Source organism: Lonchura striata, chromosome 4 (genome assembly GCF_050655825.1).
Source record: "Lonchura striata isolate lonStrDom1 chromosome 4, ASM5065582v1, whole genome shotgun sequence".
Lineage (NCBI taxonomy): Eukaryota > Metazoa > Chordata > Aves > Passeriformes > Estrildidae > Lonchura > Lonchura striata.
In genome coordinates, this window is record NC_140706.1 from 2307270 (window position 1) to 2329947 (window position 22678).

At 62.3% G+C, this 22678-nt stretch overlaps 2 protein-coding genes across 4 annotated transcripts in view; one reads left to right on the plus strand and one right to left on the minus strand.

Moving 5' to 3' along the window:
* The window catches only part of LOC110468737 (dedicator of cytokinesis protein 2), a 49502-nt gene that overhangs the window by 8727 nt on the left and 18097 nt on the right, over positions 1–22678 (plus strand). For both annotated transcript variants that reach the window (XM_077782552.2, XM_085577406.1), the window contains exons 16-28: positions 36–108; positions 216–319; positions 2201–2390; positions 3651–3748; positions 4368–4457; positions 4717–4817; positions 5752–5886; positions 7989–8100; positions 8868–8938; positions 9295–9401; positions 9578–9705; positions 10543–10593; positions 11224–11319. In XM_077782552.2, coding sequence (XP_077638678.2) covers positions 36–108; positions 216–319; positions 2201–2390; positions 3651–3748; positions 4368–4457; positions 4717–4817; positions 5752–5886; positions 7989–8100; positions 8868–8938; positions 9295–9401; positions 9578–9705; positions 10543–10593; positions 11224–11319 — 1356 coding nt within the window. The remainder of the gene's footprint in view (positions 1–35; positions 109–215; positions 320–2200; positions 2391–3650; positions 3749–4367; positions 4458–4716; positions 4818–5751; positions 5887–7988; positions 8101–8867; positions 8939–9294; positions 9402–9577; positions 9706–10542; positions 10594–11223; positions 11320–22678) is intronic.
* LOC116183545 (uncharacterized) lies at positions 13088–21049 on the minus strand. 2 transcript variants are annotated; one of them, XM_031504601.3, is made up of 3 exons: positions 19497–21049; positions 16249–16323; positions 13088–13496 (listed from the first exon to the last, which is right to left on the minus strand). In XM_031504601.3, exons 1-3 carry the CDS (start codon positions 20960–20962, stop codon positions 13277–13279), a joined length of 1761 nt encoding a protein of 586 aa, XP_031360461.3. In that variant the 5' UTR covers positions 20963–21049; the 3' UTR covers positions 13088–13276. The 2 variants fall into 2 exon arrangements, with proteins under 2 accessions (XP_031360461.3, XP_085433548.1); XM_085577422.1 differs by lacking the exon at positions 13088–13496 and adding an exon at positions 15221–16070.

Genomic DNA, 22678 nt, shown 5'->3' on the forward strand with positions numbered 1-22678 from the left:
CCCTGCCCTCACCCTGGCACACGTTCCCACCCCAGATTGCTGTTCCCATCGAGGACGTGCACAGGACCCACCTGAGGTTCACCTTCCGCCACCGCTCCTCCAGTGACTGTGAGTGTCCCTTGCTCCAGGCCTTCCTCCCTGTCCTGTCCCTGCCTGCAGACGTGTCCCTTGTCCCCTGCAGCTCCCCCTCACCTCCCCCCCGTGTGTCCCCCCAGCCAAGGACCGCAGCGAGAGGATTTTCTCCATGGCCTTTGTGAGGCTGATGCGCCCCGATGGCACCACGCTGCGGGATGGGGAGCACGACCTCCTGCTCTACAAGGTATGGGGGGGGAGCCACGGAGCCCCCCTAAAATAGGTTGGGAGGGCTGTGGGACAGCAGCACTTGTGGGGCCGGGGTCCCAGTCCATGCTGGTGGCACGTACCCGAAGTCCCCGAGGGTTTGTGGTGCCTCCCCACTGTCCTCGCTGTCCTTGGTGGCAGGGGCTGCCTGCACACAGCGTCTCCAAGCCCCGCGCTGCTCCTTTGGAATGACAAGTTTTGTTTGGGAGGAGGTGATTTAAGCGTTCGTGACGGGCAGGGAACGTCCCCGTGGCGTGGCTGCGCTTCACCTGATTTCACCAGCCCTGGCACTGCTTGGGTTTGCTCCCAGAGAGTGGAGGGGAGGCAATATCGCTGCTTATTTGGGAAAAAAAATGCTGTCAGCTTTAATTTGAAGGTCCCCTGAAGGTGCTGCCCCCTTACCTGGTGTCGCCTCCCCAGACTGGGATCGCTGTGGAGGCACGAGTTGCTCCCCGCTGCCAGGGCGAGCTCTGGGCTCTTCCCTGTGTGTGTTGACACTTTTTGGGGTCCCTTCTGGGGTCATGGAGCTCCAGTGTCCCTGGAGGGGTCACCTGCTTCCCTGCCCCTGGGCTGCTGCATGGGAGTGTCTCTGATTTTGGCAACGTGACCCCAGTTTCTCCAGGCAGAGCCACGTCCCTCCCTGAATCTGCCTTTTTTTTGGGATGAGCCGACCTGCTCCTGCCTGCTGTGGCAGCCCAAGACAGGGGCAGACCACGCTGTTCCTCCCTGAGGCTCCTGCACATTTGAAATCATTATTAAGTCCCTCCACCCCGCTTTATTTTTGGGTAAAAGACCCAAATTCTTTAACTGCTGCCATGGCCCTCGGCGCTGGCTGCGGTCCCTGCCTCTTTGGGGACTGTCCCCTCCACAGCAGCAGCACCTTTGGGATATGCCAGTGCTGGCTTTGGCAGGGAGATCAAACCTCCCACACCTCTCTGCTAGGAGAACAAACCCCCCAAACCTCTCTTTTGGGTCCGTGCTCCCCTCGGAGAGCTGTCCCTGCCCTCGTGAGCCTCCACGTCCTGAGCTGCTCCATCCTCTCCCTGCCTGACTCCGGCTCTTCCCGGCAGACAGCGGGGGCTGGACTCTGGCAGTCAGAAGCTATTTCATCTTTTTATCTCTGCTTGCCAGAGGAATGTGAGTGAAGGGCTTTTAGCTGCTCAGACCTCTTGATCTCCAGCTGCTCTGAGCTCCAGACAGTTTTCCCCACGTGGGCTCAGCCCTGGGAAGGAGCACAGGCTCCAGATGTGTCCTGGAAGGGAAAATACAACAGCAAAACAGCTCTGTCACCTCCATCCCACCTTCAGCACCTTCACCTTCACCCTGCCAGGCTGCAGGCAGGGAAGGATGGATGTCTGTGAGCTGCAGCCTGGCTGCCTGGCTCTGCTCACATCCCAGGCTGGCCAACGAGCAGGGAAAGACACTCAGAGTCACCCCAGTGAGCCCTCCTGCATGGAACATTTCCAGCTTACAGCAGGGGACACGGCAACAGGCTGCCCATAGAGGTGGGAGATGCAGGGTGACAGCGACGTGGGTCCATCCTGCACACTTGGGTGGTGTCCTGCCCCGTGTCGTTGTCCTGCTGCATGTCCATCCCTGCAGCAGTGTTGAATTTCCAGCCTCAGACTCCTCCTGGTCCCTCTGCTCCTCCTGCCTGTCCTGTCCCCATTGTGGGACACGGGCTGGGCTTTGGTGGCTCCCTCAGGGATCAATGTTGGGGAGCCAGGGGGTACCCAGGGGTGGGATGAGGGTGCTGCGTGGTGGCACCCACCAGCCATGGGCTCAGAACTGAGCTCCTGGGCACACAGGGGGGCTAACCCTGTCACCGTGGGGTGTGACCTCCCCGCCGTGTGCCCTGCAGGGTGACAGCAAGAAGCTGGAGGATGCCAGCACCTACCTGTCCCTGCCCTCGGAGAGGAACCTGTCGGAATCCAAGCTCCTCTCTGGCTCCTCCTTCCGTGTCAGCGGGGCCACGGCGCCTTTAGCCGTGTCCAGCCGGGACAGCTTCCAAATCTCCACACTCATCTGCTCCACCAAGCTGACCCAGAATGGTGAGTCCTGGTTCCCCACGCCGGGGGAGGTGGGGCTGCGTCCCCTCCCTGCTGGACCACATTGTGATATTTGGAGTCCGGTGTCCCTCCCACTGGGACAGAGAGCTGAGGGCAGTGGGAGCAGCGAGTGCTCAGTCACTCTTTGGCCAAGGCTGTTCCTGGGGGACATCAGCTCTATCTGGGCATTTTGGGAGGGCTGCCATCCACTGGAGAGGAGCAGCAGCGAGTGGAATTCCCACTCGAGTGTGGCTGCCGGAGGTTCTGTGACCTCCCTTCCAAACTGAGGTGGGAATTGGGGCTCTGTGGTTTAACCCCCATCCCTGGCTTAGCTCAGGGCAGTTTCCAGCCCAGGTCAGGGCTGCTGAGGGCATCGGTGCCCCCTCGGCCCTGACACATCCCCCCTTGCCAGGGGAAGGGGAATGCTGGGCTCTCCTCCCACTGCTGTGAGGCTGGAAGGTGGGAATGGCTCATCCTGCTCTGGTTGAAGTGCAGGGGGCTCGGGGGACATGGTCTGGTGCTGTGGGGATGTGACACACGGTGACACGTGGCTGCAGGGTCCAGGCCACCGTGGTTTGGTGTGGAGGGCTCAGGGATGAGGCTGCTCCATGAATTCCCTCGCTGCAGCCCAGTTTCGGCCACCACAGCCACGACAAATTTAAAGTTTGTGCTGTATGGTCCTGGCATCGGGGGGGCTGAGCACTGTGTGAGGGGGTTCTGGCTGCTCATGATAGTAAAAGGGTTTCAAAATCATGGGGATGAAGGGTTAAAAGGAAAAATCAGCTTAGTAAGCCCTGGAAAAATAAACACCCTAAGCACATGGAGAACTCGTACTTGCTAGAGCTGCACTGTGTAGCTAGTACATGATAATGGATAGAATTGTTAGATGTGATGATTGTTTAGTAATTAAATATAATTGCTGTTTAATCATAAGAATAACCAGAGAAACTGTGGTCAGGGGCCTAAGAAAGATCACGAGAAACTCATGTCAATGTATACAATAAAAGTTTAATAATGAATATGGGAGTTATATAATGATAGAATATAAAATACGTTCAGCTTGAAAGCCACGTTGGAGTCAGATTTGGGTCTGTACCCCTGATTCCCAGAGCTGTTAATAAAAGCTCCTGCAGATAATCACATCCCATGATTATGTTTCTGACCCCTAACACTCCTGGGCAGCGAGGGTGGCCTGGGGGAGCTGGGGCTTGGTGACACTCTGACACGAATACTCGGTGCTGAGCGCCCCGTTCCTCTGCCCAGTGAACCTGCTGGGGCTGCTGAAGTGGCGCTCCAAGCCCAGCCTGCTCCGTGGCAACCTCCAGAAGCTGATGAACGTGGATGGAGGGGAGGTCATCAAGGTACAGCCAGGATTTGCTCCTCCACCTGCAGGGAGCGCTGGGCTCCAGGATGGTTTGGATGGATGGAGATGAGAGATCTCTGAAGGCTGCTGTTAGAATATCAGGTTTATTAAGGATGGAGAAAAGTCCTGCTTGGAGCTGCCAGATGCAGCTCGTGGTGAGGCTTGAGGGGATGGAGGAGAGGAGAGACAAGAGGATGTTCTAGGAGAAGGTGGAGGTCCTAAGAGGGGGAAGATCCAAGAGAGGAGAAGTTCCAAGAGAATGTCTACCCCTTATCAGGGGGCTTCAAGGTGGGCTGGAACAAGACTTGGGCCAATGGGGTCACAGACACCTGATGTTTCAGGGGATGGTTGCAGGTGTGGGATGAACCATACATTTTGGGGATGAGATAGAACACTCCATTTGACTTTTGGACTTATCTGTAGGTAAGGGCATTGTCCAGCCAGTAGGGAGGATTGTTTTCATCCTGGCTGTACTATCATAAATCTTTTGCCAGGCGATTCTATTTATCCATCCTTCCCAACACCCACCTCTCTCCTTGTTCCCCGTGCCCAGAAGCTGGGTTGTGGGCCGTGCTGGGGTCAGCCCTCGAGCCCTCACAGCCCCCATGTGCCCCCAGTTCCTGCAGGACACGCTGGATGCCCTCTTCTCCATCATGATGGAGCACTCGGACACCGACGTCTATGACACCCTCGTGTTTGACGCCCTGGTGAGCAGAGCCTGTGTGGGTCTGAGCCCCCCACCCAGTGCAGGGTGGGCACTGGTTGGACTGGGGCAATGGGGTTTGCTGGTCTGAGGGAGCCAGCACAGGGCAGGGCTGGGTTCTGGGGGACGCTGCCCCTCTGGGGGATGATCCCAGCATTGTTCAAAGGGTTTTTCCCACACCACCACAAGAGTGATCCCGGTGATGGGAGCGGGGCAGGGTGGGCTCAGGGTGGCTGAGCTGCGTCCCTGCCTGCTGCCCTCAGGTTTTCATTGTGAGGCTGGTGGCTGACAGAAAGTTCCAGCACTTCAACACGGTCCTGGAGGCCTACATCCGCCAGCACTTCAGCGCCACGCTCGCCTACAAGTGCGTTCCTTGGGCTACGGCACCGGGAGGGACAGTGGGGACAGCCAGAATGGGGCTGGGACAGCTGGGATGGGGCTGGGACAGTGGGGACAGGGAAGGGACAGTGCTGGGACAGCTGGGATGGGGCTGGGACAGCTGGGATGGGGCTGGGACAGTGCTGGGACAGGGACAGTGCTGGGACAGGGAAGGGACAATGGGTACAGACAGGGACATTACTGGGACATCTGGAATGGGACTGGGACAGCCAGAATGGGACAGGGACAGTGGGGACAGGGAGGGACAGTGCTGGGACATCTGGAATGGCGCTGGGACAGCCAGGATGGGATAGGGACAGTGGGGACAGGGAGGGACAGGGCTAGGACATCTGGAATGGGGCTGGGACAGCCAGAATGGGACAGGGACAGTGGGGACAGGGAGGGACAGGGCTAGGACATCTGGAATGGGGCTGGGACAGCCAGAATGGGACAGGGACAGTGGGGACAGGGAGGGACAGGGCTAGGACATCTGGAATGGGGCTGGGACAGCCAGAATGGGACAGGGACAGTGGGGACAGGGAGGGACAGGGCTAGGACATCTGGAATGGGGCTGGGACAGCCAGAATGGGACAGGGACAGTGGGGACAGGGAGGGACAGGGCTAGGACATCTGGAATGGGGCTGGGACAGGGAGGGACAGTGGGGACAGGGAGATACAGGGCTGGGACAGCTGGGATGGGGCTGGGACAGCCAGGATGGGGCTGGAACAAGGAGGGACAGTGGGGACAGGGAGGGACAGTGCTGGGACAGCCGGGATGGGGCTGGGACAGTGGGGACAGGGAGGGACAGTGGGGACAGGGAGGGACAGGGCTGGGACAGCCGGGATGGGGCTGGGACAGGGAGGGACAGTGGGGACAGGGAGGGACAGGGCTGGGACACCCCGGACACCCCTCCCCGCAGGAAGCTGCTGGCGGTGCTGACTCAGTACGTGGAGCAGGCGGGCCGGGGGGAGCCCTGTGAGTCCCTCCCGGGCACTTTCAAGGCCCTGGAGTACATCTTCAAATTCATCGTCCGCTCCCGGCACCTCTTCGCCCAGTAAGTGCTCCCAGTGCTCCCAGTGTTCCCAGTGCTCCCAGTGCTCCCAGTGCTACCAGTGCTCCCAGTGCTGCTGGGGCACCCAGCGTGGCACCCACCACTCCCGGCCGTGCTGCTGCCATGGCCGGTCCCCAGAGTGGTTTTTCCATCGCTGTGGATCCTCTCCTTGAGGATTTTGGAAGTTTTCAGCTTTGTGCCATCCTCTGGATGCTGCGGGACAATGGTGGTCCACTGTGGGGGTGGGCAGGGCTTTCCACCTCAGGGTGGGAGAGCTCTCCAGCCACCCCAAATGTCCCACAGTGACCTCACCCACAGTGACCTCACCCCACAGTGACCTCACCCCACAGTGACCCCTGACAGGGAGTTTCCAATGAGTTCCTAAAATCCTCCCACAGAGGTGGCATCCCCCCCATCCCACGGAGGTGACCGAATGTGCTGGGCACTCTGTGCCCGTGCCAGGCTGGCACAGTGCTGGGAGGGTTTCCTGGAGCCCGGTGGGTGCCGTGGCTGGAGCTGGAGGTGCCTTCCAAGCCCAGCCCTGCTGTGATCCTGCTGTGAGCAGAGGAAAGGGCTGGGTTCCTCCACATCTCCAAGGTCAAGGTGCCCCCAGGTCCCTCCAGAGCCCCCCCAAGTTTCACTTGTTCCCCTTCACATCCCAGTGGGGGTGATGGACAAACACCCCTCCTCCGGGCTGGCGTGGGAGAGAGGAGGAAATCAGGAGCTCTGACATTACCAGACGTTCCTCTTTCGTTCCACCAAAAGCTGAAGTGTCCTGAGGGAGCAGCGAGGTGGGCAGGGAGGGACCCCCCCAACACACATGGCACGGGGTGGGCGCTGGCTGGCACCAGGAGCAGTGGGATCACCCCATTCCAAGCACTGTGGTTCAGCAGACAGCTGGTTTTGGGGGGGATGAGGGTTTTTCCTCCTCCACCACCCCAAACCCAGGGTGTGTTGGGTTCCCTGTGCCCCCAGGACTGTCACACCTCGCTTTGCCCCACTCTATTCACAGCGAGATCTGAGTCTGTCTGTCCTTGCCTCTCCCACCCGTGGCTCCAGGTGCTCCAGAGCATCCCAGCCAGTCTCTCCCTCCTCTGTGAGCAGATTCCCAGCTCAGAGTGCTGCTGGCAGGAGAAATCCATCACCCAGCTTGTTTGCAAGTGGCCCCCCGTGGATGAGTTTGCCTGGAGCAGAAGCATCCCCGAGGGCATTTAGCGATTTGATGGAGCTTCCCTTTATCTCAGCGCGGGGCTCCTCAGATCCTCTAAGTGCTGCAATTTGTACGGGCTCTAATCGACAGGAATCGCGTTGTAATTAAGAGTCCTGCCTCTGGGATTGCCTGTGCTGCTGCTGGAGCTGTGAGGATGCTTGAGCCCTGTCCTCCCCCTTGGGCCACCTCCCCGTGTCCCCTCTGCGCCCCAGTGGCACCGTGGTGACATCTGTCTGTCCCTCGCTGCTTCCTCCTTGCTGCTTCCTCTGCCTGCTTCTCCTTTTTAGCCACCACCGAGGGTGGCAAAACTTTCCCTGCCAGTGCTCGTTGCCCCCCCTGGATTTTCAGATTTTCAGGCCAGGTTGGACAGGGCTTGGAGCAACCCATGGCAAAGGTTGGGACTGAATGAGCTTCAAGGGCCCTCCCAGCCCAAATTCCAGGATTTTTTTTCCTAGCTGCTGGCTGGATAATTTTTCCTGCCGCTGCTCGGTGTCAGTGATGGGAGAATTACCTCAAGCAGTGACCATTCCTGTGCTCACACCTCAGCTTTGCAGTTTTTCCTGCAGCTTTGCACATCCCATGGTTAAAATTCCCTCCTTCGGTTCGCTGTTCTCCAGCTGCTGAGGGGGGCTGGAGGGCTCAGGAGCTTCCTGCTCAAGTGGGATGGGGCTGAGCTGCTTAGAGATGGTTTTTGGGTTGTAGAATCACGGAAAATAAGATTTTTTTAAAAAGAAAAAACGAGATTTTTTCTCTGTGGACATGGTGGGGTAGTGCCAGGGCAGGGCTCCCCCCTAGATCCAAATGCTGATGGATGAGTGGAGTGAATGGGGATGCCAGGGAAGGTGTGTGGCATGGTGACAGCGTGGTGACAGCACGGTGACTCTGGCCACTGCAGGCTCTACGAGGGGAAGGAGGTGGCCGAGTTCCAGCGCTCCCTGCACAGATTCTTCCTCGCCCTGACCCAGCTGATGGAGTCCCCGCTGGAGGGTCCCACGCTGCTGTCCCAGGTGGGGATGGGAGGGCTCAGCTCTGCTGTGCCATGGCAGGGAGGGTGCCCAGGCCAGGCACTGGCTGTCCCCAAGCTGGGGTGACACTGTGCCACTGTGTCTGTGCTCGGTTTTGGGGTGACCCTGTCCATCCTGTGTGCAGAGCTCGGGAGGAGCTGCCACCCCCTGCGCTGCCTCGCTGTGCCCAGGGTCCCCCTCGTGCACCCTGAGACCCCCAAACCCCTGTCCCCAGTGTTTCTTGTCCCCAGGGTCCCCCCTCGTGCACCCTGAGACCCCCCGCCCTTGTCCCCAGAGTCCCCTGTCCCCAGAGTTTTTTGTCCCCAGGGTTCCCCAGCCCCTGTCCCCAGAGTTTTTTGTCCCCAGGGTCCCCCCTTGGGCACCCTGAGACCCCCAGCCCCTGTCCCCAGAGTTTCTTGTCCCCAGGGTCCCCAAGCCCCTATCCCCAGAATTTTTTGTCCCCAGGGTGCCTCTCGTGCACCCTGAGACCCCCATCCCCTCGCTGCCTGGGTCAGCAGCTGTCCTGCCTACCCACATGCTGAACTCTGGAAAATCTGGGAAAAAAAAGGAAGAATCTGGAAAAAAAAAAAAAAAAAAGAGGAAAATCTGGGAAAAGTTCCTGGGGATTGTCCCCATCCTGGATCTGGCCTGGCCTCATTCCCAGCGTTTTGGGGCCGGGCTGGCACAGAGGGGAGCAGAGCTGTGCAGGCTGGGATGGGGCTGGTGCTCTGGGAGCCCTGTCTGAAGGCAGCACGGTGGTGTCTCTGCAGGGAGCAGCTCTGAAATATCTGCCCTCCATCCTCGAGGACGTGGTTGGGATCTTTGACTCCTCCACTCTGGGGTAGGGTCCCTGTGTCCCCACCCTGTGTCCCGTCCAGCCACCCCTGTCCCTGCATCCAGCACAGGCCTGAGGGCGAGGGCAGGCAGGGGGGTCTGGCATCACCTCCTGATCCCTTCCCGGTGCAAAAATGGCAGAGTTCTGCTCAGTTTTAGCAGCTGCCTGTGCTTGGGCAGGGCTGAGCTTGAGAACTCAGCCCCAGCTGGCTTCATTTTGGGAATTTGGGCAGGTTTTGTGTGCTGGCTGCCTGTGGTGGGCACAGCTGCGCTGTGGGACTGTCCTGCCCCATCCAGGGGTGTCGTCCCCCCCATCAGCCCCATCCTGAGCAGAACCTGCTTTAACTGCTGTCCTGATGGCAGGGCCATTCTGAGGGACTTCGTGGGGAACCTGCTGCCCCAGCGGCTGCTGAAGCAGAAGCTGCAGTCCCTGAGGGGCATTGCCAGCAGCAGAGCCTTCCAGTGCCACGGTGAGAGGGGTCCTGGGGGCACTGCCCATGCCGAGCTCACCCAGAGGCCGTGGCACAGGCTGGGGGTGATCCCCTGGGCAGGGACCCCCTCCTCTGCCTTATGGCCGGGGTGGCATCACCCCACCCACCACTTGGGGACAATTCCCTCACGGCCGTGCCCCCCTGTGCCCACCCAGAGTGCCGGGAGCTGGTGCTGCAGGCGGCCCTGCCCATCCTGCAGGAGCTGATCCAGGCAGGGGAGGAGGAGGACGCCTGCATCGAGCTGCTCAGCAGCATCCTGGAAGTGCTGGACCAGGCCCAGAAGGTAAATCAGGAATCTGTGACCTGACCAAACCCCTCTCAGTGGGGTTAAGCACCAGTTCCTGCTCAGGATTTTGCTGGAGTTCAGCCTGTGGGTGTTACCATCCCAGCAGGGTGGGACACAAAGCTTGTGATTTCCACCTCAGCGAGTTTCTGGTGGGTTGTCCAACGTCCACATGAGTGGGGAAGGGGCTTCCAAGCTCAGGGGTGACACTGACCTGAGGGTGGTGGGGACATCACCAGCTCTGCAGGGCTGGGAGGAAGGTGGAGGGAGGGAGGGAGGTGAGGGACACATCGATAACGAATCGTGGAAGATCTGGAGAGACATTTTGTGGTATTGGCCAATTGTCTACTGGCAAACCAGCCAAGCAGCTTGAGAATGGCTTTTCTAGATTTGAATAAGTCAAAGAAATGTTGTCCAAGCCTGATGCATTGGCCAAGGTCACTCAAACATTGGTTTTTGGTTCGACTCACGGGCAGGATCACGTTACTTAAGGCAAACAACAAAGTAATAAGGCACAAGTATGATATCTGATTTAGTTTAACATTTTTCTTTGGTTTCCTTTCTGATTCAAGGCACTTTTTCTTTTTGTCTTTTCCCAATTCTATTTTGGGACAGGCCAAGAGTAATTAAAATTTCAATGGCCTTATACCTCATATGAAATCCTGCTGGGCACTGATTGCCAGTCAGCCCCTGGGCAGTATCACACTCCAAAAGGAAGAGTGACGGCTCCAAACACGAGGCAGGGACATGGTGGGCACCCACCCACCCAAATGTGACCAGTCTGGGATGGGCTGGGGCCATTCCTGGGGGTCTCATCTCTGTTTCTGGTGATTGCAGAACGCAGAGAAGCTGCGAGCGCGCCACAAGGACCGCGGGGACGTGGAGCTGGTGAGTGTCCCTGCAGCAGCACAACATTTTGGGAACGCACAGGGCGTTTCAGGAGCCTTCCTCCCTGTTCCTGCCCTTCCTGGATGCTCAGGGGTCCCTTCTGGGGGCTTTGGGAGGTTCAGGGGTCCCACCTGCAGTGCAGTGCCCGGCGCTGGGGGAGCTGAGCTGGACACGGTGTCCTGGGAGGGTGAGGTGGTTCTTTAATCCCCACAGCACCAGGAAGCCCAGGAATGGGATGGAAAGCTCAGAAATTGTGGAGAAATGTCTCATTAACTTTTAAACCTGGAGTAGCCTTTACAGAGAGCGTGGTGGGATGTTCTGGGGGGAGGATTCTGCTCTTGCTTCAACCCCATGAGAGTTGAACCCACCTCTACCTGCCCAGTGCCATCCCCATCATCCTCAGCCATCCTTGGCTGTCCCCATTGTCCCCAGCCAGGTGGCCACTGTGCCAGAGAGGCGTACAGAGATCCCAAATCCCATATTTATGCAGGAGCACATTGCCCTGCTCTGGATCAGGCTCCATTCCCGTGTCACCACCCCAGTGCCACCAGCCCTTGAAGGAGCCACGCTGGGACACATCCCACAGCTGGGACGTGCCCTGCCACGGCCCTGCCACCTCTTATCTTGCAGGCCCGGGTGAAGAAGCACATCCAGGTGGTTCTGGAGCAGCTGCTCCACACGGTCAACCGCAGGGTGATCGTGCTGGACCGGGAGAACCCGCTGAGGGTGAGTCCCGCCGCGCCGCTTCCCTTCGGGTCACACGGGAGGGCTGTCCCTGCTTTGGTGGGGCTGGGTGTGTGTGACTGGCTCTGGTCCTCGCTGGCTCTGCTGCCAGAACCCAGCAGGATGGGGATGGATGCCGGGGATGTGCCCGGTGGGATGCAGGGGGCAGCAGGAGCCGGGCTGGGAGCAGGGCTGGAGCAGCCGGAGAGTCGGGGTGAGTGGGTGGGGGGGCAGAGGTGTAGAAAAACTAGTTTGGGGATCCGTGAAGGGTTTGGGCCGCATTATTTGGGAAACAAGCAGCTGAACCATGTGAAGCGTCGCGGTTTTCCACGCCAAAAACGCGTGAGCAGCACGCCGGGCACACGCGAAGGGAGGTGGGGCAGCGATGGGAGAGGACGGAGCCGCGGCCAGCGGGGACTCGGGCTCTTCCTTGGGGACGCGGTGACAAACCCAGGAGCCGCACTGCGTCTTAGGGTGGGCCATGAGCCGTGTTTGGTGTGCGTGGTGGAAGCTCGGAGCGGGGAATTGCCGTGCCGTGCCGTGCCGTGCCCGGGGCGCTGCGGGCAACCGGAGCCGCGCCGCGGTCCCGGCGCCGGGCTGTGATTCAGCCGTGACTCAGGCAGGAGATGCATGCGGGGTCGCGCTGGGCTCCATCCTGCTTTTCTCCCTCCTTCCCAGCCTCTGTGACTCAGGGCCGCCAGCGGCGGGCAGCGATGGAGGCGAGGGGGGGATGAGGGTGATGCTCCAAGAGGGATTTCTGCTCGCTCGTGGCTCCTCAGGTGCCCCCTGGCAGCTCTCCCCGCACCGCCCGTGGTGCCCGTGCCGCTGCCCCTGCCCTCAGCCGGGGGTCCCAGACCCTCCAGCCCCTGGGATGGGTTGGGAGAACCAAAAATCGCCGCGCCCGCAGCGGGATAAGCGTCCCTCCATCCATCCCGGCGCTGCTGGGCGACAAGGGAGTGGTGCCCCTGGGCCACCGTCCCAGCTGCAGCCCCCGAGGTGTCCCCAGGGGTGTCCCCAGGGGTGTCCCTGGCACACGGGACGGGGTTGAAATTTAACACTGTGGCCACCAGCCGGGGAGCTGCGGCCGAAGCTGCCCACCCTCCGTTCCCCTCTGCGGCCGAAGCTGCCCCCTCGCCGTGGGCGGTGTTTTTGGGGGAGGATGGGTGATGTCCTCCTTCCTTCCTGAAGTGGTGGCCCTGCTGGCACCGCTGTGGCTGCTCCCGCCGCTCCTCAGGGTGTCCCGCTGCTGCTTTTGGGATCCCGATGCCGAGTTTCCCCTCCCGTGGCAGCCGCGCAGAGTCTGGGATATTTGAGCTCCTCATTCCCTTCAACAGAGATCCCAAATCCCATATTTATGCAGGAGCACATTGCTCTGACTCCAGCTCTGGATCAGGCTCCATTCCCGTGTCACCGCCCCAGTGCCACCAGCCCTTGAAGGAGCCATGCTGGGACACATCCCACCCATGAGACCCCTGCCCACCCTTCCAGCCAGGGGTTTTGGGGACAGGTCTCCTCTCTCCAGGCCACAGTCCCACAGAGATCATTCCCCGCTGTGGAAATCCTCGGTGTTCCCAGTTAATCTGCAGGAAGCAAGGGGAGGGATTGGTGGGCAGTGCCCGCTGTGGGGTGCAGGGACGGGCACCGATTTGAGTCTGGGGTGGGCTGGGGCACCTAAACCAGAGGGAAACCCAAGGAAACAACCGCTGCCCCCTCCTCATTCTCATCCTCCTCCAGAACAGAAGCGCACAGGCGGGAGAGGGTGTAACAAAAATAGCGTCTCCTTGGAATTTATTGAATTCTCCTTAAATACAACCGCCGCTCCCCTCGCCTTTTCCACCCCCGAGCTCCCCCGCGTTCGACGGAATGCTTCAAAATAGAAAAGCTGGTGCTACCCAAACCCTACGGTGGCAGGGAGGAGAGGTGGGCAGGGGGGGTCAGTGCTGGCACGGTGCCCCCGGGCTCACAGGAACCAGAAGCATTTGCGCCGGGATTTCTTCACGTCCAGCTTTGCCGGCAGCCTGCCCACGGGTGACGGCTCCTGCGTGGGCGGTGAGGGGGTCCCCGCCGCCGTCCCTGTCACCCCCAGCGCCGCCGGGGGGGAGCTGGGCCCCGTGTCGCCCTGGATGTGGCTCAGCACCCTCTGGAAACGACCTTCCTGCTGTCGGAAATCGTGCTCCACGCTGCGGCACCGGGGGCGAGGGCACCGCGTCAGGGGACAGGGTGGCATCCCCTTGTCGCAGCCCCCCGACTGCCACAGACCCCCCCCTGCCAGAGACCCCCATCTGCCGCAGCCCCTGGCACCCCAAACACCGGCCCCGGGGAGCTCCGTGTCCCCAAAACAGCCCCCGAGGAGATCAGTGTCCCAAAACAGCCCCCGGGGAGATCAGTGTCCCCAAAACAGCCCCCGGGGGGCTCCGTGTCCCCAAAACAGCCCCCGGGGAGCTCCGTGTCCCCAAAACAGCCCGGGGGAGATCTGTGTCCCCAAAACAGCCCCCGGGGAGCTCCGTGTCCCCAAAACAGCCCGGGGGAGATCTGTGTCCCCAAAACAGCCCCCGGGGAGCTCCGTGTCCCCAAAACAGCCCCCGGGGGGCTCCGTGTCCCCAAAACAGCCCCCGGGGAGCTCCGTGTCCCCAAAACAGCCCCCGGGGAGCGCCGTGTCCCCAAAACAGCCCCCGGGGAGCTCCGTGTCCCAAAACAGCCCCCGGGGAGCTCCGTGTCCCAAAACAGCCCCCGGGGGGCTCCGTGTCCCCAAAACAGCCCCCGGGGAGCTGAGTGTCCCCAAAACAGCCCCCGGTGTCCCTGCATCCCCCGGTGTCCCCGCAGCCCCCGGTGTCCCTGCATCCCTCAGGGTCCCTGAAGCCCCCGGTGTCCCCGCAGCCCCCGGTGTCCCTGCATCCATCAATGTCCCCGCAGCCCCCGGTGTCCCTGAAGCTTTGATGTCCCCGCAGCCCCCGGTGTCCCCGCAGCCCCCGGTGTCCCCGCAGCCCCCGGTGTCCCTACAACCCCTGGTGTCCCTGCATCCATCAGTGTCCCTGCATCCCCCGGTGTCCCTGAAGCTTTGATGTCCCTGCATCCCTCAGCGTCCCCGCAGCCCCGGTGTCCCCGCAGCCCCCGATGTCCCCGCAGCCCCCGGTGTCCCCGCAGTCCCCGATGTCCCCGCAGCCCCGGTGTCCCCGCAGCACCCCGCGGTGCGGGCTGGCTGCTGGCAGCCCCGTGCTGCGATGTTCCCTGGCACGGAAATCGCCTCAATCTCCCGACAAGCGGCCACGTCCCATCGGATCAGCGAGGTGCCACCGCGTGTGCCCGGGGTGAACACGCACGTGGCGCGGCCACCCCGCACACGGGGAGCGCCCGTGCTGACACCTCCTGTCACCTCCTGTCACCTCCTGTCACCTCCCCTCGCGGGGACAAGGAGTGTCCCAGGCGTTTCTTGAGGAAAGGGTGAGGGGTGCGGATGATAATGAGGGGGGCAGCGCAGGGAGGGACCTCAACTCCCCTGCAGTGACACAGGGAAGGGTTGGCACCGCTGTGGGATGGCACAGGCGGGTCTGATCCCCTCCCTGGGGTCTGGTGCTGGGGGTGCTGCCCCTTCTCCCTCACCCTGCGTCCCTCCAGAGCCTCTCCTCATCCCACGGGTGGCAGCGAAAGCCACGGCGAGTCCCCAGCGGGAGCCTGGCCGTGCCGGGGAGCCACCTCCCCCAGATGTGACATCTGCGCCGCTGCCACGCTGCCTGGAGACAAGCTCGTCAGGCCTAATTAGACTGAAATCCCCCAAGAGCTACTAATTAGACTGAAATCCACCCAAGAGCTACAGCGGGGGAATGTGGAGCGAGTGTGTGTGGGGAGCAGCACCGCCACCCAGCACAGGGACACGAGGGGACCCCAGCCGGGCACCCCCGGCCTGAGGTGCCCCAAGGAGGGGGCACAGTGCTCACAGGGGATGGCAGGGCAGTGGCACACGTTGCACCGTGGTGATCAGGCACCACAGAGCGTGGCTTGGGACCAGCTCACCATGTCCTACAACAGCATCAGCCTAACTAGCAGCAAAACGGGAACACACCTGGCCAGCCACCTGCACTGCAGAGGGGACGGCCAGAGGGACAGAAGGACACCCAGGGGTGCCTGGAAGGGCAGAAAGCTTTAGCAAAACTGCAATCCTCCCAGTTGCCCCTAAGATGATGCTGGGAGGGCACGAGATGCCTTTTCCCACACCCCAAATGGGATCTGAGGAGATTGCAGCAGAGGAAGGGGCACGAGATGTCTTTTCCCACACCCCAAATGGGATCTGGGGAGAATGAAACAGAGGAAGGGGCACGAGATGTCTTTTCCTACACCCCAAATGGGATGTGGGGAGAATGAAACAGAGGAAGGGGCACGAGATGTCTTTTCCCACACCCCAAATGGGATCTGGGCAGAATGCAGCAGAGGAAGGGGCACAAGATGCCTTTTCCCACACCCCAAATGGGATCTGAGGAGAATGCAGCAGAGGAAGGGGCTTCCACAGCCTGGCCCAGAGCCCAGCCCCCGAGTTCCCAAAGCACAGCGAGGGGCAGGAACCCATCTGCAGCATCTGTGCAGAGCTGGCACGGGGACAACAGGATGCAGCCTGGATTTGGAGCGAGCCCACGCAGCAGCCTCCAGCGAGGCTTCCCCGATAGATTGCTGGTACAGGAGATAAATGCTCTGCCGCCGTGCCAGAGCAGCCCCCTTCCAGATGCTGCTCCTCCATGCAGATCACCCTGGCTGATCCCGATCTGCGAGGAGGGAGGCACAGATCCAGCCCAAGCGACAGCCCAGCTACCCGAAAATGCTCTGCGTGTGGTGTCCCCAACACGGGCACTTGTCACCCTCCCTCCTGCCTCACAGCCCGTGGAGAAGTCTGGGAGTGCGGGGCAGAACCCGCGGGATGCTGGAGCCGGGGCGGGCCCTCACCTGTAGATGATGCAGGCGCAGTCCCGGCAGGTCCCGCAGTTGGCGATGTCCTGCCCGGTGCGGTACGAGTGTCGCCTGTGACAGAGATGTGCCGTGAGCCTGGACACCTGCTCTGGGTCTGTCTGCGTCCTCTGCTGCCCCCGCGCCCACCCCAGCAGGCAGGAGCAGGGCTGTCCTCCCTGGATCCCAACCCCTTTCCTCTCTGGGATCCATCTCCTCCCTGGATCCCAACCCCTTTCCTCTCTGGGATCCATCTCCTCCCTGGATCCCACCCGTTTTCCTCTCTGGGATCCATCTCCTCCCTGGATCCCACCCGTTTTCCTCTCTGGGATCAATCTCCTCCCTGGATCCCAACCCCTTTCCTCTCTGGGATCCATCTCCTCCCTGGATCCCACCCGTTTTCCTCTCTGGGATCCATCTCCTCCCTGGATCCCAGCTCCTTTCCTCTCTGGGATCAATCTCCTCCCTGGATCCCACCCGCTTTCCTCTCTGGGATCCATCTCCTCCCTGGATCCCAGCTCCTTTTCTCCTTGGGATCCATTTCCTCTCCTCCCTGGATCCCAGCTTCTCTTCCTCTCTGGGACCCATCTCCGCCCTGGATCCCACCCCCTTTCCTCTCTGGGATCCATCTCTTCTCCTCCCTGGATCCCAGCTCCTTTCCTCTCTGGGATCCATCTCTTCTCCTCCCTGGATCCCAGCTTCTTTTCTCCCTGGGATTCACACCCTCTTGTCCCTCTTGTCTTCTGAATCCCAGCTCCTCTTCCTCTCTGGGATCCATCTCCTCTCCTCCTGGATCCCAGCTCCTCTTCCTCTCTGGGATCCATTTCCTCCCTGGATCCCAGCTCCTTTTCTCTCTGGGATCCATCTCCTCTTCTCCCTGGATTCCAGCTCCTTTTCTTCTTGGGATTCACACCCTCTTGTCCCTGTATTTCTTGAATCCTAGCTGCTCTTCTTCCTGGGATCCATCTCCTCCCTGGATCCCAGCTCCTCTTCCTCTCTGGGAACCATTTCCTCTCCTCCCAGGATCCCAGCTTCTCTTCCTCTGGGATCCATCTCCTCCCTGAATCCCAGCTCCTCTTCCTTTTGGGGATCCATTTCCTCTCCTCCCTGGGTCCCAGCTCCTTTTCTCCCTGGGATTCACACCCTCTTGTCCCTGTATTTCTTGAATCCTACCCCCTTTCCTCTCTGTGATCCATTTCCTCTCCTCCCTGGATCCCACCCCCTTTGCTGTCTGGGATCCATCTCCTCCCTAGATCCCAACCCCTTTCCTCCCTGGATGCCAGCCCCTTTCCTCCCTGGATGCCAGCCCCTTTCCTCTCTGGGATGCCAGCCCCTCTCCCCCCATGTGATCCCAATTAATACCAAGCCAGCTGCTTCTCTGATGGGGGCACGCCAACGCTGGGCACGGTGGCATCTCCAAACCCTTCCCGCTGTGTCCTCCCCTCCCATCCCCCTCCCAATCCTCATCCCAAGGGTCCCCACGCCTGCAGCCCCCAGGTCACCACACATCTCCCCACGCGTGGTGCCACGGAGGCAGCACAAGGCTCACGGCGCTGCCCTGGCACGGCAGTGCCCTGGCAGATGGGCACGGGGAGATGCTCCAGACTAATCTCCAGCCTACGCCAGACTCGGAATTTATCTTTTGGATGTTTTTGTACCAGAGCATCCTTCTCCTCCTCCGGGAAGGTGCACAGGACTTGGATTAAGCTGATTCCTGCCCAGGCTCAGCTCATGTTGCTGCATCCTCCTCCCTTTTGTGTCTTCACCCCACATTTCTCTGCTGATGGTGCCAGACCCCAACCCTGAGGCACCCTGATCCCAAGGGCTGTACTGGGGTCCTCTGCACCCCAGCACTGCTGATCCCTGCTCATTCTGCTCTGCCCAAAAGGAGCCCTGTGAATGCTGTTGGTCCCTTTGGGACCCCTTCAGGGCTGGGGATTTTGGGGGCACAGCTGAAAGAACATGTCCCACTGCACTTCACATTTCCCCGGTGAAATCTTCCTCCCGTTACTCGACCTTGACCACGGTTGTTCTCAGCCCTTGGAAACTGGGTCTGTTAATGCACCAAATTACACATTGCAGTGGGGATTTACTCTGCCAGCACCTGAATTAGATCATGAGGCCCTTTATGCAGACATATATATATACATATATGTGGTAGGTAAATGTGTATGTGCCTGTGGCTGTGGCGTTGTACAACAACCCCCCTCTGCTGGGAGAGCTCATCCTGGGATAGTCTTTCATGTTTTACATATATAAATTTTTGTGGGATGTTGCTGGTGATCGGTGCCAGGATGTCTCAGGGCTGGTGGCCCTGCCCTGGTGTGCAGTGGGCACCTGGGATGTGACTTGTGGCAAACGAGGCTCTGCTGTTCTGCAGCATAAGGACACCAGGAGAGTGTTTGATGTGATTTTCTATCTCTGGGCATCTTTTTTTTTTGCTTATTTGTAATAGTAAACAGAGCTGAGGTCTTAATTAAGGTGTCCCTCCCCACTGACAGTGCTCCGGGGGTGGCACAGGGGCAGTATTCCCTGTGCTTCACTCACAGCCAAAGCTTAAAAAGATTTAACAGTTGGATCACAGCAATCTTGGGCATCGGGAACAAGCCCCAGAGATTTTACAGGAGGATGCCAGGCCCAGCACCTCCTGGGGGTTTGTTGGTTGCCCTCGTGTGAGATGAGTTTGGAGCATTTCAGTCTAAGGCCATTGTGGGCTGACCTAGAACACCTTCCTCAATTTGGCAGATCTGCCTGGAGGCCAAGGAATGCTGGCCTGGGGAACTCCCTGCCCCTTGGAGACAGGGCAGGATGGGGGTGCTGGGCACCTCCCCGGGATGCAGCCAAACCCATCAAGGGGGCACCGGCCGCTGGATTTGTGCCAGAGGTGCCTCCACGGATGGGGCAGGGATGTGAGGCCTGGCTAAGCCTGCCGTTGGGATGTGACATTCTAGATCCCTGCTCCCGGTGACCAATGGAGAAATCAGGTGCAGCAGAGCCGGGCAGGAACCCAGCACCCCCTCACACCCCAGACCTGCACCCCTGGGCACGGGCAAGGCACCGTGGGCACGTGAGACCTCGCACCAAAACACGGAACCACGTGAATGTGGACAGCAGCTCTGAGTTTCTCAGAGGGAAACACCCTAAGGAGGGAGGCAGCAGCATCCAAATCTCTGTCAGGGTCTCTCATCCTACATCCCCAGCCCTCGGGGACATCCCCACAGCTCCCCACTCTGTCCCCTCCTACTCACCCATCCCGCTGCGCCTCCTTCTTCTCCAGGTCCTGGATGACGTCCAGCAGCACGCGGATGGTTTGCTGGCTGGTCTCCAGCACCCCTTCCAGGGACTGCAGCTGGGAATGCAGGTCCCCCTGCTCCCCGGGCCCCCGGGGGCCCTCTCCCTGAGATGTCCGGGCGTCCTCATCCCTCGCTGGTGCTCCCACCGGCCCCTTGGCCACCACCACCAGCTGCAGAAGGTCCTGGACGCGGTGCAGCTCGTCCGGCTCCTCGGCGGCTTGCCGGGGCTGTCCGTGCCGGGGGGTGTCCGCTGCCCACCCGGCTGCTCGTGTCCCCACGCCGGGGCCCTGCGGGGCTGTGGGCAGCGGCTCCTTGGGCCGCTCGGCTCCCGCCCGGCCGTGCCCGGGTCCGGCGGCGCGGAGGCGGCTGCGGGTGCCGAGGGCGGCTGGTGTTCTGTCCGGCGTGCCCGGCGCTGGTGGCACGGGGGCTGGCGAGGAGCAGCAGGGCCCCCCCCAGAACGCGGCGCAGAGCTGGTGCTGGGGTGGCGGGGGGTCCCGCGGGGGGTTGCCCTGAGGTGGCTGCCCCCTGAGGAGGCCGTGGGTGTCCGTGGCGGGGACGGGCTGCCGGCGGTGCGGCGAGGGCTGGCTCGGCGGCAGGGTCCGCTCCGAGCCGCTCCGGCCGAGCCCCCGCCGCTCGCCCGGCGACCGGGGCTGGCCGCAGGGCACGGAGGCCGGGCGGGGAGCGACCCCGTGGTTGCCCCGAGGGCTCCCGCGGAGCTGGGCACGGGCCGAGGGTGGCGGGCAGGGCTCGGGGGTGCAGCTTTGCACCGGAGGGGCGCAGCGGGCAGCGGGGCACCCGGCCGTGCCCTGGTAAGGGGGAGGGGGGTCCCTGGGTGGTGGCGGCGGTGGTGTGCGGCGCACCTTGGCGTGCTGGGCGACGACCGCGGGGCTGTCGTGGGTAGGGAGGCTGCCGGGGGTCCGCGGGGGCACGGCCGCTCCCGGGCACCGGGCGCTCGCCAGGGCGGGCAGTAGCGCATCCTCCGCCACATCGCAGACGCTCTTGCTGCGGGGCTGGGGGGCCGGGAAGGGTTTCTGGAGGCTGGGCGAGGTCTGGATGGCGGTGCTCATGCACGCCTTCCTGGGCATGGGCAGCGTCAGCGAGCCCGGCTGCGCCTGGGGCCAGCTGCGCCGGGAGGCACGGAGAGCCGCCGGCTCAGGGGGGTCCCTGGGGGGCGGCGAGGCACGTGCGGTGTTGTGGCCGGGGCCGGCGGCGGGCCCGGGCGGGGGGCTGTCCGCCCGCCCCGCGCCGGCCTCCACCAGGTCCTTGAAGCGGACCTGCTGCGTGCGGTTGCGCCGGCGCTTGAGGCGGCTCTCGATGTCGGGCGAGTCGCGGTTGAGCAGCACCGAGCGCACCGTCATGGCTTTCTCCTGGCTGCCCTCGCCGGCGGGGGCCGGGCCGGGCACGGGCTCACGGCTGACCATGGCTCGGGGCCGCGGGGCCGGGGTGCTGCGGCGGGGCGCGGGGGGCCGAGCGCCGGCGGCCGGAGCCCTGGGCTGCGGCCGTCCCCGGAGCTGCTGGGGCGGCGGGCAGCCTCATCCCGCGCCGCCACGGACAGGGGATGCTGGGCGGGAGGTGGGCGAGGGGCCGCCGGGCATGCTGCCCGCCGCCCGCCCCTACAGCCCCCGGCACGCCGCCCCGCCAGCCGTGCCCGGTACGGCGGCTCCCCGCCGGCGCCCGCAGCCCATCGTCCCGCCGCGGCCGCCCGGGCTCAGGGCCGCCCGCTGCGGGCCGCCCGGTGCCGGCCGTGCCCGCCCATGGCTCCCGGACCTGCGGGGACAAAGAGAGGGTGCGTCAGAGCCGGCCACGCCAGCGCGGCCCCCGAGGACACAAGTGTCCCCGTGGAACTGCCGGCCTCTCCCAGCTCGGCTCCCTCCCAGCCCACCATCACCAAACGCGAAGAGACAGGCTTTGATCTGCGGCGCTGCCTCCTCAGCACAAAGGGAGAAGGGAAAAGAAAGCCCTTTAGCATAAACACGTTCCGAGTTCACAGCTCAAATCAAGCAGAAGCAGCTGGTAAAAATAGCTCTGCCTCGCCGGGGCTGGTGCCTCGTGTGCGGGGCGCGGGCAGGGCAGGGGCCAGGGCCGGGGGCTCCCCTGAGGGACGGACGGACGGACACGGGACACCCCCGCACGTGGGACACCCGCCGGGCACGGGCACCAGCTCTGCGGGGCATGGGCAAGGCGTGGGGCACCCACCCAGAACGGGACACGGAGGGGTGGGCATGGGATCCGTCCCGCCGAGGGCATGGCCAGAGTGACACAGGGGACATGTCACGGGTGGTTGTGGCCGGACTGGGCACCAGAGGCGTTGGTTGGGCTGCAGGCATGGGGGACCAACTCTGTGAGCAGCGGCGAGACGGTGGCTTGGGGACACGGAGTCACTTCAGACACATGGCAGCGAGCAGGAGGGAGAAGCTTCAGTAAGGCCGGGGGATGTCACTGTCACCAGCAGCACTTCACAGGGACAGGACCCGGGCTCACAGGGGGGATTGCACCCAGCTGTATCCCCATTCCTGTCATCGTCCCGCTCCCTGCCGTTGTCCCCGTCCCTGCCATCGTTCCCGCATGGCTCTGCAGGCTCCTCCTCCCCACACCTGCAAGGCGACTCACTCCGCTGCCCTGTCCCGGACGTACCCGCAGCACCCCGTGCCCACTGTGCCGCTGGCGGCTGCCCCAGCCCATCGCACTGCCCGGCCACCAGGAGCACGGGGCACACCGGGAGCCCTGCTGGGACGTCCCGGAGTGCGGGGGAGGCCGTCGGCTCGTTTGGGACGCAGCCAAAACCAGAGATTCCAGCCGCAGCGAGCGGCGGCTCGGCTTTGTCGCACACCACACCGTGTCCCGTGTCCCACATCCCCGCGGTCCCCGCCCCAGACCACAGCCCGGTGCTCCCGCAGCGTCCCCGCACCCTCTCCGCACGCCGAGGCGGGAGCCTCGCCGGCTCCGCAGCCCTCCTGCCCTCACTGCGGACGGACAGACGGCTCAGACACCTCCGGCCCCCCTCCCTGTCTTGCCTTGTTCCTGCTGGCACGAAGCGCTGACTCAGCCCAGCAGCCCGGAGTCCCCAGTGCCGGCACAACCAAACTTCCAGCGCTGCGTGCCGGTGCCCCGTGCCCGCCCAGGCCGGCAGCGAGCAC